Source organism: Zingiber officinale, chromosome 5A, assembly GCF_018446385.1.
Source record: "Zingiber officinale cultivar Zhangliang chromosome 5A, Zo_v1.1, whole genome shotgun sequence".
NCBI classification, from domain to species: Eukaryota; Viridiplantae; Streptophyta; class Magnoliopsida; order Zingiberales; family Zingiberaceae; genus Zingiber; species Zingiber officinale.
In genome coordinates, this window is record NC_055994.1 from 136429473 (window position 1) to 136444515 (window position 15043).

The 15043-nt window shown below is 34.9% G+C and overlaps 1 protein-coding gene and 1 non-coding gene across 3 annotated transcripts; one reads left to right on the forward strand and one right to left on the reverse strand.

Moving 5' to 3' along the window:
- Window positions 1-6978: 6978 nt before the first annotated feature.
- Window positions 6979-12844, reverse strand: LOC121981991 (TBC1 domain family member 13-like). 2 transcript variants are annotated; one of them, XM_042534823.1, is made up of 9 exons: window positions 12380-12844; window positions 12197-12289; window positions 11799-11903; window positions 11444-11596; window positions 9374-9472; window positions 9162-9290; window positions 7707-7847; window positions 7437-7553; window positions 6979-7348 (listed from the first exon to the last, which is right to left on the reverse strand). In XM_042534823.1, exons 1-9 carry the CDS (start codon window positions 12689-12691, stop codon window positions 7184-7186), a joined length of 1314 nt encoding a protein of 437 aa, XP_042390757.1. In that variant the 5' UTR covers window positions 12692-12844; the 3' UTR covers window positions 6979-7183. The 2 variants fall into 2 exon arrangements, with proteins under 2 accessions (XP_042390757.1, XP_042390756.1); XM_042534822.1 differs by having other exon boundaries at window positions 7707-7886.
- A 1193-nt stretch (window positions 12845-14037) lies between these two features.
- TRNAR-UCU lies at window positions 14038-14110 on the forward strand. The gene has a single exon. It is a non-coding gene; the product is annotated as a tRNA-Arg (tRNA).
- Window positions 14111-15043: the final 933 nt, after the last annotated feature.

Consider the following 15043-nt stretch of genomic DNA (forward strand, 5'->3'; position numbering starts at 1 on the left):
CTGACCCCTACCGCTACAGTCAGAGCATGCCCTCGATGGGACAACGGAATCTCGAAGTGCATTAGTGTCCTCTGTCCTTTCCTAGGTACGCGGCTGTCAGAAAGTTTACCTAACCCATATCGCTACAGTCAAAGCATGCCCTCGATGGGACAGCAGAATCCCCTGTCACAAGATTCGGAGCATGGCACACACGTGAAACCTACAGGTTGTCAAAGAAAGAAATCCTCTGGCCTTTTCCTTTGCTCCAAACTTGTAGTCCGAGCGGAGGGATACCTAAACATCCGACCGGACATCCGCAATGGTTTACTTGTGCTTTGTGGAGACTAACAAACAGGGGTGCTTTATGACTGCGGTCGGTCAAAAGGTCAGCTCGGTCCATGACCTTTTTAACTGAGCGTCGGAACCCCGATTTGACAGGGTACCTCCCAACTATAAGTGCGAGCCGGACGGACCCCTCCAGGTACTTGATTCCATCGACCGGCCGACAGTCCAATCGGACCGACCGTCTACGGCTGTCCGTCCGGTCGGACCACACTCTCCTCTGGGTGGGCGGCTGTTCCGGTGACTTCCCCTTGGCGTTGACTTTGCAAGAAAAAAGAGGGGGAGGCCCATTCTTACTACCGGATCACATGACAATCCTTATGAGCTCCTCTTGGGGGCATTATCAACCTAGATTACTAGGACACAGTTTCCTTCTATAATCAATAACACACACTATAAATAATATCATTTCCCAACTTATTAGACCTCTTGATTTATCGAACTAAATCTCACCCATTGATAAGTCAAAGAAATAAATACTAGATATATGTGCTTGTTATTATATCAGGATTAAGAGCACACACTTCCATAATAACAAAGGTCTTGTTCTTTTATTCAGTCAGTATAAAAAAAACTTACCTTAAATAGTCCTGCTCAATACACTCAGAGTGTACTAGTGTAATTTTATAGTTAAGATAAACTAATATCAAATTACACTACGACTATTCCAATGATTTGTTCCTTTCCATCTTAGTCGTGAGCTACTGTTTATAATTTATAAGGAATTGATAACATGATCTTCTGTGTGTGACACCACACACCATGTTATCTACAATATTAATTAATTGAACAACTACACTTAGCATACAAATGTAGACATTTGACCAATGTGATTCTTTATTTCAAAATAAATGTTTTCAAAAAGTTAGGTTTTTAATATACACTCTAACAGGGCTAACACCGAGGATTCCTTCCCTGACTCGGCACTAATATTACTTATGTTACATAGCGAAGTGAGGTATACAATCAGTCAGTGAACCCGCCACATCTCCAACTTTCCACCTTTTCTCTTTCGGACAGTAGCACAAATAAAAACCACATCTACAATATTCTAAATTTATACATAGCAGGTAAAACTAAATCTGAAATAATATAATCATATCTTAAATTATATAGTGAGAATGTGTTATATCATCCGAAAAATGAATGAAATTAAGGACGGAGCTAGATATTTTATCCAGGGGAGGTGGAGTCAACTAGGTGTCAAGGGAGGAGGGGCAGAGTCAAGTAGGTACTAAACATCTCTTCTCCAAAAAATTGAGGGAATGGTAGGATCAATTAGATACTAAACCTCTCTTTAAGAAAAATTAAGAGTGGCCATCAATATTAAATGAGATACGGAGATGGATATTAAGTCGAGAATTGAGACGACGAGAATAAGTTATACAAATAGCATACCTCAAGTTAGGCTAGAATAATCGATATAATAAATTAATACATGAAAAAGATAAAAAAATTAAAATTATTAATAAGTCATGAAATTATTTTGGATGCGGGAAAAAGAAAAGAAAAAGACATTAAGTTAACTTAATTTCGAAATTCACCTAATATGATTATTAAAAATACAAATTCTCAATTAAATAGTCAAATGATGTGACAAGTCATATATTTGTAAGTACTAAATTCCCCTATCATATTATAAAAATATTTAGATACTTAATCCTTGACAATATATTAGAAATTAGAGATAAGTAAAATAAAAAAGATAATTCAATACACAATTATATAAAGAAATTAGTTTCCTAACTCAAATATAAATACATCAATTTTTTTTCAGGATAGTAAAAGATTATACTCATCCCAAATGTCCCTTATAATCTATCTCCCTTATAATCTATCTCTAAATTATATTAAGAAAGATAAATTATAAATTTACAATCGACAACCAAATGACTAAAAGGTGAAAGGATACATCAATTTTATTCATGAAGATTTATTTATAACCTTAAATCAACATCAACCATCCTATTTATTTAGGGCCAATTATTTGAATATTCACGATAGTAAAAAGAAGGGCAGACACTTTAAGTAACAAAAATTCAAATTTTACCATGAACCTATTACATTCGAGGAGTTTAAAAAATTCATGACGTTAAACTATTTGTTAGGATCCATCTATGCTTCCTATTTATCTGGGTAGCTAGAAGAAAAATTTTATAAGATTGTACTGATCATCTCTAAAATTAGCCAAAAGATAAGAATTAGATATCTAAATTATCAATAAAATATAATAAACATAATATGATTTCTTTAAGGGGGTGAAATAGAGATTTATATTATTTTGATAAATTTATAAATTAAAAATTAAGTAGGGGATTGTCAATAATAAGTTTTGTATTAAAATTATAATTTTTTTTAAAATAAATAAATTTAAAGTTTTTTTTTGGAACAAATTGGATATCTAAAAATAGAGCACAAATCTTCTGGACAACTTTTTATGATCAAAGGGATATGTCATTCGTATTTGCGGTCGGATCGTTGTCACGATCCGGCCGCAAATTATTGCGATCCCTTCTTGGGTTCACCGTCCCCACCACGTTATAGTTTTTATTCGAAGCAGGAGGTTGGAGGCCGTCCGGTGGTGGATAAGTGGCAAATTACTGGGTGTCGAGCGAGGGTCTCCTCCGGGCGGCCTCCGACCGCCCGCTCCGAACAAAAATTATAACCTGATGGGGATGGTGAACCCAGGAAGGGATCACAACCGTTTGAGATCGGATCACGATCACGATCCGACTGCATATATGAGTGACACATCTCCTGGATCACAAAAAATGATCCAAGAGATTCTACCTCCTACAAATAATAGAATAGGTAATTTTTTTTTTATATATATAATTTAGATATTTAAATTTCCTCCAACTAATCTTAAAAGTAAATGACATTCTTGTAGATTCATTTACTGGATAAATCCACAACATATGTATATTTAAAAAATCAACCTCTATATGCGCTTTCAGTCATATACTTATATTTACCTCCTTTCATATTCGTGAGACTTCCATATTCATGAGACCGACTCTAAAAAAAATCATTGGTGTCACGGTTCCATTATTTTTTTTTTAAAGATCAACCTCTAAAATATTAATTGTTATTAAAATTCGAATTATAATCCTCTCATTTATTTCCCTAATTGCTTAACTCTATCTCACAGTTCTCACTCGTGACATAACAATGCTATATACAAAAATTAATTGATGTTATTTGATAGCAAAATATGTGGGTCCATATTAAAAATTAAAATGAAATAAATAACAAAAAATATATATATTTAATATATTTAACTGGAAGATGACCATACATTTTGTTATCCATTGTTATTTTAGGCGTATTCTTGTTCGACACGTTAACTTGATTATATATACATATACGGAGATGATCCGCTGCGCATCGCACAGTAACTAATTTGATATATAATTATTTATTTTTTTTGAAATATATTGTATTTATTTGGAATTCAAATTTTATAATTTAAAAATTAGGTTATAATAAATTTGAATTAATAAGATTTTTCCTCTCGAATTTAGACTTCGTCTTAGATTATAATATTAAAATTATAAATTATAAATATTCATAGATATATTATATGTATTTAGGGTTTAAAATTTTAAGATTTAAATGTTGTGTTATAATGAATTTAAGTTAATAAGATTTTCTTTTAGGATTCAAAATTTTCTTTTGATTTATAATGTTTAGATTTGAAAATTTTATATGCTCATGGATATAAGGTTTCTTTGAAGAGATGTTGATTAAAAAAAATAAATACCGGTGTCTGGATTCGCTGAGATGCATTTTCTTTTAATCTTCACGAGGAGTGTACAAGGTAAGATGTGGAGGATATCAAAATAACCTATGGAATGGTCCGCGACTATATTTTTAGAGTGCCTAAAATGGATCTAAGCACCCCAATTGAAATACACAATTGTATTATTTTTTATTTTTAGCTTTGAAGTTAAGTCAGTTAGATTGTACGTTTAAAATTTCGGAGTTGAGTTATAGTGTTCGGTGAAAAAATTAGATGTTCATAGTATATATTATATGTATTTAGGTGTTACTTAATCTTTAAGGTTTAGGATTTAAAGAATTTTAAATTTTTTTTTTTTTTTAAAAAAAGGATAGAAATACTAGATCAATTCCAGTACCTCGACAATACACTTGCGGACCGTTCCGCTGTGAACAGACAACAGACGAATAATTCACACTATGAGAAAACCGAACCTTCGTAGCATAGTTATGATTTATCACCCTATCATTTATCATCTAACTATGCCCCGGGGCATCTTTTATGGCACTTTTCTGGTTGCCGACAACTTACTAAGCCTATCACCTCAAATCAAGTATTCTTGAAATACAAAAACATCTCTATCGCCATCTTACAGAAATAAATGTGGATAGCACAAACGTACAAGTGCAATAGAAGCACAATGAAAACTGAATAAACAATACGAAACCGTCCTTATGATTCTGTTTAAACACGTAAACAAACAATGAAGCTTGGAACATTATGGGACAACATATAATTCAATTCAAGTGTACATGGATCGGGTTTCTTGTCGCAGTTTGAAAAAGTTAGTATTGATTGTTGATCCTGTCCGAGCGCTGAGTCGATGGACACTAGGGACATGTCACTTTTCGTTGTCTTCGATTGGTGATGTAAATCTCCGATGAACCTGTAAAGAAGTCGAGCCGGGAGAGGTTTTCCAGCGACGACCCTCCGACGCTCAAGTCAGGCAATGAAGAAAAAGAGTAAGACACACTTCTCGATGCGTGCACGCTTCCCCAAACATACTTCAGTAGGGTTGTGTCAGAAAAGTATGTCTGACGTCATTCCGCAATCGTCCGAGCATATCCCGGATGTGACGGTGAAAACTTCCACCATACGATACTCTGTCCGTTCCGACCATCGACCATGCTGTTTGTCGACGGCAGGTGTCTCGAGGATGAAGTTACCAGCTGTCCTTTTTGTCTCCTAATGCTCTTACCTGTTCCCGGGCCGAGCGGACCAGCCACTCGCCGCTCATGACCTCCGGGACTGCGCATATCTCGGCCCGGGCGAAGAAGTCCTGCTCTTGTGCTCGGATGGAATTGCGCCTTATTGTCCTGTGGCTTGGTCGAGCGGCCTGTCCGCCCGGCCCATAGACTCTTTTACCTGAGCATCGGAAATCCGACCTCTGGTCGGGCTGTCTTTCGTTCGGTCCGGGAGACCCCTCGCCGGATGTTCGGTCGGCCGGATGCTCGGTCGGCCCGCTACTCCGCTCGGCACGATCTCTATCCGCTCGACACGACCTTGAGATTGACCTTCTTAATCATTGACCTCTACGTATCGTTGATCTCTCGTCAACAAAAATCCCTATTCTTATCACTGGATCAATTGCCAAGCTCCAAAGCTCTCTAAATTTCAGAGTATAGAAAATGATATGTTACGTTCCAAAAGACGTGTGGATCTTCTCCACGGAGCCCTTCTCATAAAAAGACAAAAATCAAAGGAGTGGAGTGCCTTTTTTTAAATATCTTTTTATTTTTTCTTCGAAAGGACACCTCATCCCATCAACCCCAACAACCGTCAAGTAGGATGTTCTGCGTTATGATTTCCGACCACACAGTATTAAAATCTTGAAGCTATCAATTAATTTGATGAACAGGACAAGTCTAACTTGTAATTATATCAGCTATAATAGCTACTACACTATAAACTTGTCTTCTTCGTATAACTAATTACTTGTCATTTTATAGAGAAGTAAAGAAAAAAATTATATTTTCAATCCTATAATTTATATTTTTTTCAATTTTAATCCTATTATATGTTTATTTATATTTTTAATCCTGTAACTTACAATATTTTTCAATTTCAATCCTTTTTCCTTCAAAATAAAAAATTTTCAATAGAAAATGCTGAATTATAAATTAAATTTGAGGATTTTGATTTTTTATGACCCAAGTATTTTTTTATATTCCAATAATAAATTGGACATTTTTCGTTAAAAATTTTTTATTTTGAAAAAAAAGGACTTAAATTAAAAAAATATTATAAATTATAAGACTAAGAACATAAATTGATTCGTAAAAAGATTAAAATTAAAAAAATATATAAATTACAGAATTAAAAACGTAATATTCTTGAGAACTAAATAATAGAGTGAGATGTTCTTTTGATTTTTGTTAAACATATTTCACCTAAGATAAAAATAAAATGATTGAAATAGAAGAAATACAGTACCTCTAAAATTTAATAATGAGAAATTTTATAAAATAATTATTAAATTTACTATGTCAAGTTGAATATTAAATATAAAATGAAAACACGAGCAAAAGATGAATCACAAAGATAAGAATGTTAAAATAAATGTATGGTCATACAGAATAAGAAATAAAAATATTTTTTTATATAAAATTATAATTTCTTTTCATGAATGATCAATTTATATAAATCGTAATTTATATCAGAATTAGATAATAACATTGAACTTGTTTAGGACCTTTCTTAGCAGGATCCTAATTTGGTTATTCGCCAAAGTTTATAACGTAGAATTAGATTAGAACAACATCCTTCAATATCAATTCTTTCGTAAATGCAAGCAAGATTGAAATGTAGGCGTTATATCAGTCTAATTCCACAAGCCATTGTTTGAACTAACCCCAAACACAGTCAGTAAGAAGAAATAATTCTACAACCGATGGCTCACACTAATTTTTGGCAATTTAAACACAATGAAAGATCGCATGTAATATCTCGCTCTAAATAATAAGAAAGCACAATCAGAAATGTACTTGTGCTCAAACTTGCTTTTTAAAACAGACCTAGCAATTTATAACAATTTACAGATGAGAGAAAATGTCAATAACTGAACAGGCCCCATACCAGAACTCAACCAGCTGAAGATCCACGAAGTTTATTTGCAACGTAGAGGAGATGGCTGATGTTTGTTGATGGATAATTCTGCAAGAGTTTAAGGTTGGATGTGAAATCCCCAGCCAAGAGACGTCTTCTGACGAGTATCAGCATGGCACAACATATTCTTAGTAGGGTTTCCTGTGATCATGGGCATTGTTCGTGTAACCTTTTGGTGAAGGACATGATGACGGATCATTCAACTACCACGAAGGAAAGATATGGGTACCTGAGGACCTTCAGGATCACTTAAGAGTGTATCCCAAATGTGAAGGCTGTCAGCAAAGTTGAACTCCTGTGTTAAAAGCAGTGTAATCCATCTGAAAGCGTAGAACTGGGGATTGACCTTCAAAATTCATGAATCAATCAGATTTTATTATGCAACACCAAGTAAAAGAATCAGGCACGTATTTGGAAGCAGATTCCAAAATGACACTTCTGCAAATGAGTAGCTCAGATGGGTAATAGAAAATGTACCTATAGTAGCTACTCTTCTTACCTTGGTTGTGACTTCAAGATGACGCCAAAGCTCTTCATCATGCTTCTTGAGTAGCTCAGACAGTTTACTGATTGTAGAACGAATTCCAACTACACTATTGTCAAGTTTTTGACAGAAATTGTCCCTGAACGCACTCAGTAACTCAACAAAACAAAAGAAAGCATCAGCTTCAGCATATTCCTGTTAAAGATGGACAATGTAAATCCTAAGAGTCCATCAATAATCAAGAAAATATTCCAATGACTTAAAGAAAAGAGCATATATTTATCATTAAATGAAAAATCACTTGCACAACTTATCTGTTAATAGTAGTTGTGTTTCAGATAGTCTATGCAATAATTGAAAGAGAATTCAAGCATCCAGTAAATTATGGTATATGCATTCAATAGATGCAGTTCCACAATGTCCAAAAGGCAATATAGACAAAGAGACTGACTTTTTTCCAAATAGAAAGTGACAACATAGTCTATGTGAGAAAAAGATGACAGCACTGCTTCATAACTTGCTATATGACCAATTAGTCATCAGTTTGAAAAATGAGTAATCAATCATAAGAGCAAATGGAACACAAATAATGGTTCTGGCAAGAGCAAGATAAAAAAATAAAGACAAGGAAGCATTCTCCTTGGCCACACTAAATCATAGAGCACCATCATACAGGAAAATCCACATGATAGCTTGGGGAATGCTACCAAATCTCCTTATTTGCAGTGAGACTAACTTGACACTGCACCTATTGCTAGTGTCTGTCTCATACAATTTTGTTAAGGTTCCTTTCAGAACACCAAATAATTACAAGTGCAGTTTCCCAATTAGATAAATATGACATCCTAATTGCTGAAAACAGGGAATAGAGATGGATGTATCAAGCCAAGCAGAAGGGAATCGACGACTCAGAATATTCCCTGATCCCCAATTAATAGATTTTCAAAAGCAAGACTTATTCTGTGCCTTCCTAGACAACCTCATTCAGGTTTATTAGGAGACTGGTGCCAAAATGTAGAGAAGTGGATGGACATCAGAAGAGGTCGCAACAAGCAGAATTTGTCAATATCCTAGAATCAGGACTAGTATTTATAAGATTGAAAAGCAAAGTGTCAGAGGCTTGACCACTGCAAGATACCTCAATTGCTTGCCTAATATGGGCAACAACTAACTTAATGCAATACGAGCTCTATAAATATTCCATCAATATAATATAAATAACTCAAACAGTTTAGTATGACTAGTGAAATAGTTTCCAGTGAATAGACCACAAAAGCCTCATTAAGACAGAAAACTTATTGGTTTCAGAAGAAAATAATTTTAAAGCATGGATAAAAGCAACCCATATATCAAATCATGACTGAAAGTGGACATTGTTGCCAGTATTAATGGTATACGATAATGGAACAGATTTATAATGACTAAATGTATAGTTGCAATAATGACACAGCAGGAGTTTCATAACCATACAGCGTTATTTGCCTCTGGATCATTTTTGAAAACATAAAAAAGAGGAGCTAAAATTTCATTCATCCCTTGTACATATCTTATTCCTGGATTCAGCTTTGCAAATATAATGAGTATGCGCCTCATGACCTCCTGGAACAAAGATAATTGATTGGTTAGTGCAACCAGCTTAAGAAAACTACTTGATGTCGCCTAGTATCTAAGCAGGTACTTGCCTGATTAGACACTGCAAAGGAAGAATCACCATTAAAAAATTGCATGTCAGGATGAGTGCGCTTTACATCTCTGTCAATCTGCTCTATGATCTCAGCATCCTAAAGTGGTCCACATGTATTAGAATTAGTTGCATTTACCATCATCCAAAATAGAAACAAGGATCCAAAAAAGAAAAACAGCTAGTCAGAGGTGATTCATATGAACATAATGTGAACATTCTAATTATTCCGACACATGCAAATCATAATAATCAAACTGTAAACAAGCAGCAACTTAACAAGAAAAAAAATGCATTTTTTGCATGAGAAAAATTTGCATTCTGTTTCTTCTTTAATCTATAAGGAATTTCAGCAATCTGAAAATAAGTATCATAATGCATAAATACTTGGATTTAAAAACAAAGATCAAACATAGAGGATTTTAAATGTTTTTAGTGTCACCTGAAAATTATAAAAAAACAAACAGATTAAATTAGTCAAATCTACCTTCCAGCCATAGGTAAATATCATTTTTTAAAATATACAGGATCCTTAGAACATTGGTTGCATCTATTTTTTTTCCTATCACTGCGCATATTTCCTTGTGTGAGCTAAAGACTTTGCACGAAAATTGGGCAATCCTAAGAATAAAAGAAAAAAACATACTCCATAAATCATTCTATTAAGTTACTATTAAACATTGTTCACAGTTAATGTGGTGAAAATGAGCAGGCAGGGATAATGAAGGTGCATTTCTTGGAGGTAGGCTCCTATTCTGCAACTTGTTTCTTGCAGAATTTTTTACCGTCTCATAAGACTTATAGATGATTGTCAATAGAGAGGTTACATTGTCTTTTCTTCAAGTGTATTTAGCATCAATACTATCAGGGACCTAATTGTAAATACTACAAAATCTAAGGTGTAAAGCATAAAGTTTACAATATGAATATTATATTTTCTATTAAAATCCATGAAGTTGCTTCTGGGCTTCCTAAGTGTTCAACATGTAGCCATCATGTTACTTTTTTTTCCCTCTACTTCTCAAGCCAGTGGCTGCTTCGGGCTTCACAACCATGCTACACAGGTGGTTTTTTATCATTCTGCTCTGCTTCTCAATCAGTGGATTAATCTGAGTTCACGAAGCCTTTGCTGTTGAACAACATAGTTGGCATTCTATGAGTGGTGGCATTCAAGTTATATAAATTAAGATAAATCAAATTATCCGACATATTATTTATCTAGACAATATTAGTATCACAAAATGATGATTCCAATGGGATCACACAACCAAAAGAGTACTTCTGTCAGCATGTTCAAACACTTATATTTCAAATACTTCTTTGGTGTAAAAGTTGCCAGTTAAAGAGGAGACACATTTCTCAATTGAATTATGTGTTTTCTATCATGCTATGCTAGTGGAAGTTGGTATGCTACGAACCATTCCAATTGGCACTGCCATGAATGTCAAACTGGTACCAAGATAAGGAAAGGCATTATCTAATGCATACAAGTACAGAAGATTAGTTGATAAACTAAGTTATCTTATAAGGACAAATTCTAACATCTCATTTGCAGTCAATTTATCGAAGCCCCATGCCACAATCATTAGGAGGCAACTCTATATTGTACCATAAAAAACTCCAGAAAGAGGCCCCTTGATTTAGGATCGAGGTCATCAATTTATTGAAACCACATTACTACATTTAGGAGAAATACTTCCCTCCAACTATTTTGAGTTTCTTTAACCCAGTTTCTCTCGTTCGTATTTGACATACCAATCAAATAAGTTTGCAACAGTATGTAGTTTGCTCAAAGTAAGATGCCTACTAAATATAGGCATCAAGTTTATGATATAAGCAATATTTATGTCATGATTCAGTGTATGCAACAAAATGAAAGATAGTTGTCAGTGATTCAATGCATGAAAACTTCATCAGCAACTGTTAATAACTTCAACTCTATTAAGCTAAAATATCCCTCGTAGTTATCCACATTTTCTAATTGTGCAAGGTGATGAGATGGGAATGAAGGTATAAAGTAGTAGCTTAAGCATACTGAAAAGAATAGTCTTGTCAAATTCAGAAGCTTTACCTTGAAAAACTGATTCCACACACTAGTTTTCCCTAGGCTCAAAGGATGCTCATCATGTGTTATTCCGGATCTTGTTAGAAAGCCATGGCCTCCACTTCCCAACTCTTCATTTTTCTGGCAACAAGATTCCTCCATTCTCCGTGCCACTTCTGACTGACTAGCAGAAAAAAACTTTCAAAATTTCCATTAATGGAGAGGGGGAAAAGAACCATATCAATAACACTCAAAATTCTTTTTGTATCTTGGTCGGCCACTCATTCAAGAGGTAAAATCAGATTTAACTAGTATAACTCTTAATTTTGTTGGACCATTAACTTTCACAGCCATATAGAATTCATAAATAGAAGATGCCTACCGGATTCACCAAAAACTCTTCCCTGAAATCATTGTATTGAACCCGCTTCCTGTCTAATTCTTGACCCCACAATTCTCGGTTTCTAGGCAAATAACCTAGGAGGAGCTGTGCAGCATAAAAGAAAAAAAAAAGTGTTATTTTCTAGCTCCAAAGTTCAGAAAAAGAAACGTTTAATCCATTGATAATCCGTAACCTGAAGAGATTTTCATGAAATAGATCGGTATTATATATCATATTGAAAGTAGCATAGTCTTAGCATTTTTTTCTCGTTAACAACGAACGAATGGAGAAGTTTTTAGGGGGAAAAAAAATCCTATTAGAGGTAGAATTAAATTAAACGACTAATCTAATTCACGATAATATAGACCAAATTGTAACGGAAATGAGTTTGTAGGAACCTTCCATATAGTAGATCGAATTCCAGCTCCATCCGGAATGCCCTGCGAGGCCAACCTTCGTAGTTCCTCGATATTTATAACCTTCTTCGATAGCTGAGCACACATTTTAACTCCAGTAAGTAAATCATAACCATGGAAAAATTGCAACGGAAGCATCCAGCAATAGAGAGAATGCGTGTATACTTCGGATAAGAGCTGGGACTGGCGAGAGACGTCCTCCTCCGACAACCTCGAAGGGTTCGGATCGCCCGAAAGGGTTCCGGAGGAGGGTCTCGGGGCCTCCCGCGGAGGCGGAGGAGGAGGCGGAGCAGGGCGAGGGGAAGGCGGCGGCTCAGGGATCACAGCTTGCACAGGTGGTTCGGGCTTCGGAGGTGGCAACGATCGGGGTGAGCGATCGGCAGGATGTGAAGCGGCAGCCACGGTAGCGGCGGAGGAAGAGGTCGACGAGGACCAGATCGAGCTATTGAGCCACTCGGGCACGCCCTTCTTGCCCATTCTTTACCGTCTCCCCAGCGTATCTCGGCGCTTCGGTGGCCGTGAGCCCTAAGCTCTGCTCGCCGTCATCGCCATGACAGAGTTCGCGCTCCGTGACAGACGGCGACGTGGGAGATCGAGGTGCCGACTCCAACACCAAGAAGTGCATTTCGGTAAAATAAAAATTATGCCGCGTTTTCATTCGGTGTCGATGCTGTGTGCTGTTTGACTATGAACAGTTCTAGTTGAATTGTCGTAAAGGACCTCTATTTTTAATAAATATTCAAATGTTCTTTTTGCAAAAAAAAAAAAAAAAAAAAAAAATATATATATATATATATATATATATATATATATATATATATATATAAATATAAATTACACGTCTTTTTAATTGTCATGTCTCAAATGCCTCTCTTATGTGTTAGTCACTATTCTAAAATTAATAGTCGTTTGTGATTTACCTCCACCGTATTGATTCTGGGACGAGTTGACGGGAACGCTGGGACGAACGTATTCACCTTTTGCTATAATAATTCTTATTATCTCAAAGAATTATAAGGTTCATGAAAAATTAATTGTTCCTTACTCATTTACATTAATAGCTAGTAGTCATGCGTTTTATTTTTTTCATATTAGGTGTGAATTAATAGAGACATTGATGGCAAATAAATCACTTTTTACCCCATGAAAAGTTAATTATTCTCATGTACATTTAGGTAGGTATGTTAAAGAAGTGCATAGAAATTTGAAGTGTTGCATAGAAGAAATCTAAGATTTGAATCCTCATCTAATAATTATTTGCTCGAATAACATCAACAATGTAGAAAAAAAAACTATCATTAGAAGCGCTAGACTAAATAGCTTGGAATGTCATTAATGTTGCTAAGAAGTAGAAGATTATTTTTCATAATTATGCACAGAATAATAAGAACAATAGATTGTTGTTGATGCTTTGGATGAACGTCATTGACAAAATGATATGTTAGATAGCCATTCTACTCTTGTTCATATGGTTTGGGAGAAGATTTTGGTGCTTTAGATAATTAGATTGACATTTTTATTAGATTAGTGTGCAAACATATCAAACAACATAATTTAAATAGTGATTATGTATCTTGGATTCTTGGGCAACTGTGAAGTGTCTTTTTGTTGGAATGTATTTTTTAAATAATTTTAAAATGCCTAATTAAATTTTAAAAAATTAAGCGTTCGGAAAAAACTAAAGGGTAAAACGTCTGATTAATATAAATGCATTCAATTTGATGTCTTAGTTCATATAAATGTTGATTATACCTGTTAAAAAATTGTCAATATTACAGAATTTAAATAAATGTAAATATTATTTAAGATGATCCTAATAAAAGGCGCCCGTGGCCTAATGGATAAGGCGTCTGACTTCTAATCAGGCGATTGTGGGTTCGAGTCCCACTGGGCGTGAAGTTTTTTTTACTTTCCTTTTTTATAAAAAAAAATATATATATATTTAAATAGTTTCTTATGTGATGCTGTTGTTTCTATCGTATTTAATTAGTACTTCCAAACTTAGGGGGCGTTTGGTTCTTTCCTAGGAATAGGAATCGGAATGGGAATCATTGTATTGTGGAATGAGAATGGGTATGAGCATGGATATCACTCTTAAAAGTAATGTTTGGTTAGTTGTATATCTTCTATCGGAATAAATCAAAGTTTCCTTTTTTACCCTTAAAGGAAAATAAGAGAAAAAATTAGATGTGAGAGAAAGATGAATGTGAGAGAAAAATATGATGAAAGAGAATGATGAGAGAGAAAGTATTATGAGAGAGAAAGTGTGATAAGAAAGCATGAAGAGAGAGAAAGTGTGATGAGAGAAAATGAAAAAAGAGAGTGTGATTGGAGAGAGCACGATGAGAGAAAATATGATGTGAGAGAAAGTATGATAGGAGAGGATGAAGAGAGAGAAAATATAGTGAGAAAAAATGAGGAGAGAAAGTGCGATGAGAGAGATTGAGGAGAGAGAAAAGTATGGTGAGAGAAAAAAGAACATTGAATATGATGGGAGATATTGAGGAGAGAGAAAGTGTGATGAGGAACAAAAGAAGGAAGAGAGTGCGATGGAAGAGAGTGAGGAGAGAGAAAGTATGATGAGAGAGAAAGTGTGATGAGAAAAAAAAGAAAAGAGAGTGTGATGGGAGAGATTGAGGAGAGAGAAAGTGTGATGAGAGAGAAAGTGTGATGAGGAACAAAAGAAGGAAGAGAGTGCGATGGAAGTGAGTGAGGAGAGAGAAAGTATGATGAGAGAGAAAGTGTAATGAGAAAAAAAAAGAGGAAAGAGAGTGTGTGATAGGAGAGATTAAGGAGAGAGAAAGTGTGTGATAAAATGATGAGAGAGAA

Bases quoted from the DNA above. Each gene is read 5' to 3' on its own strand.
- LOC121981991 (XM_042534822.1), bottom strand. From the start codon at position 12,691: ATGGGCAAGAAGGGCGTGCCCGAGTGGCTCAATAGCTCGATCTGGTCC. The intron at 12,290-12,379 runs GTATACACGCAT...ATGTGTGCTCAG, and splicing joins AGTCCCAGCTCTTATCCGAA to CTATCGAAGAAGGTTATAAA. The intron at 7,349-7,436 runs GTACCCATATCT...CCATGATCACAG, and splicing joins GTGATCCTGAAGGTCCTCAG to GAAACCCTACTAAGAATATG.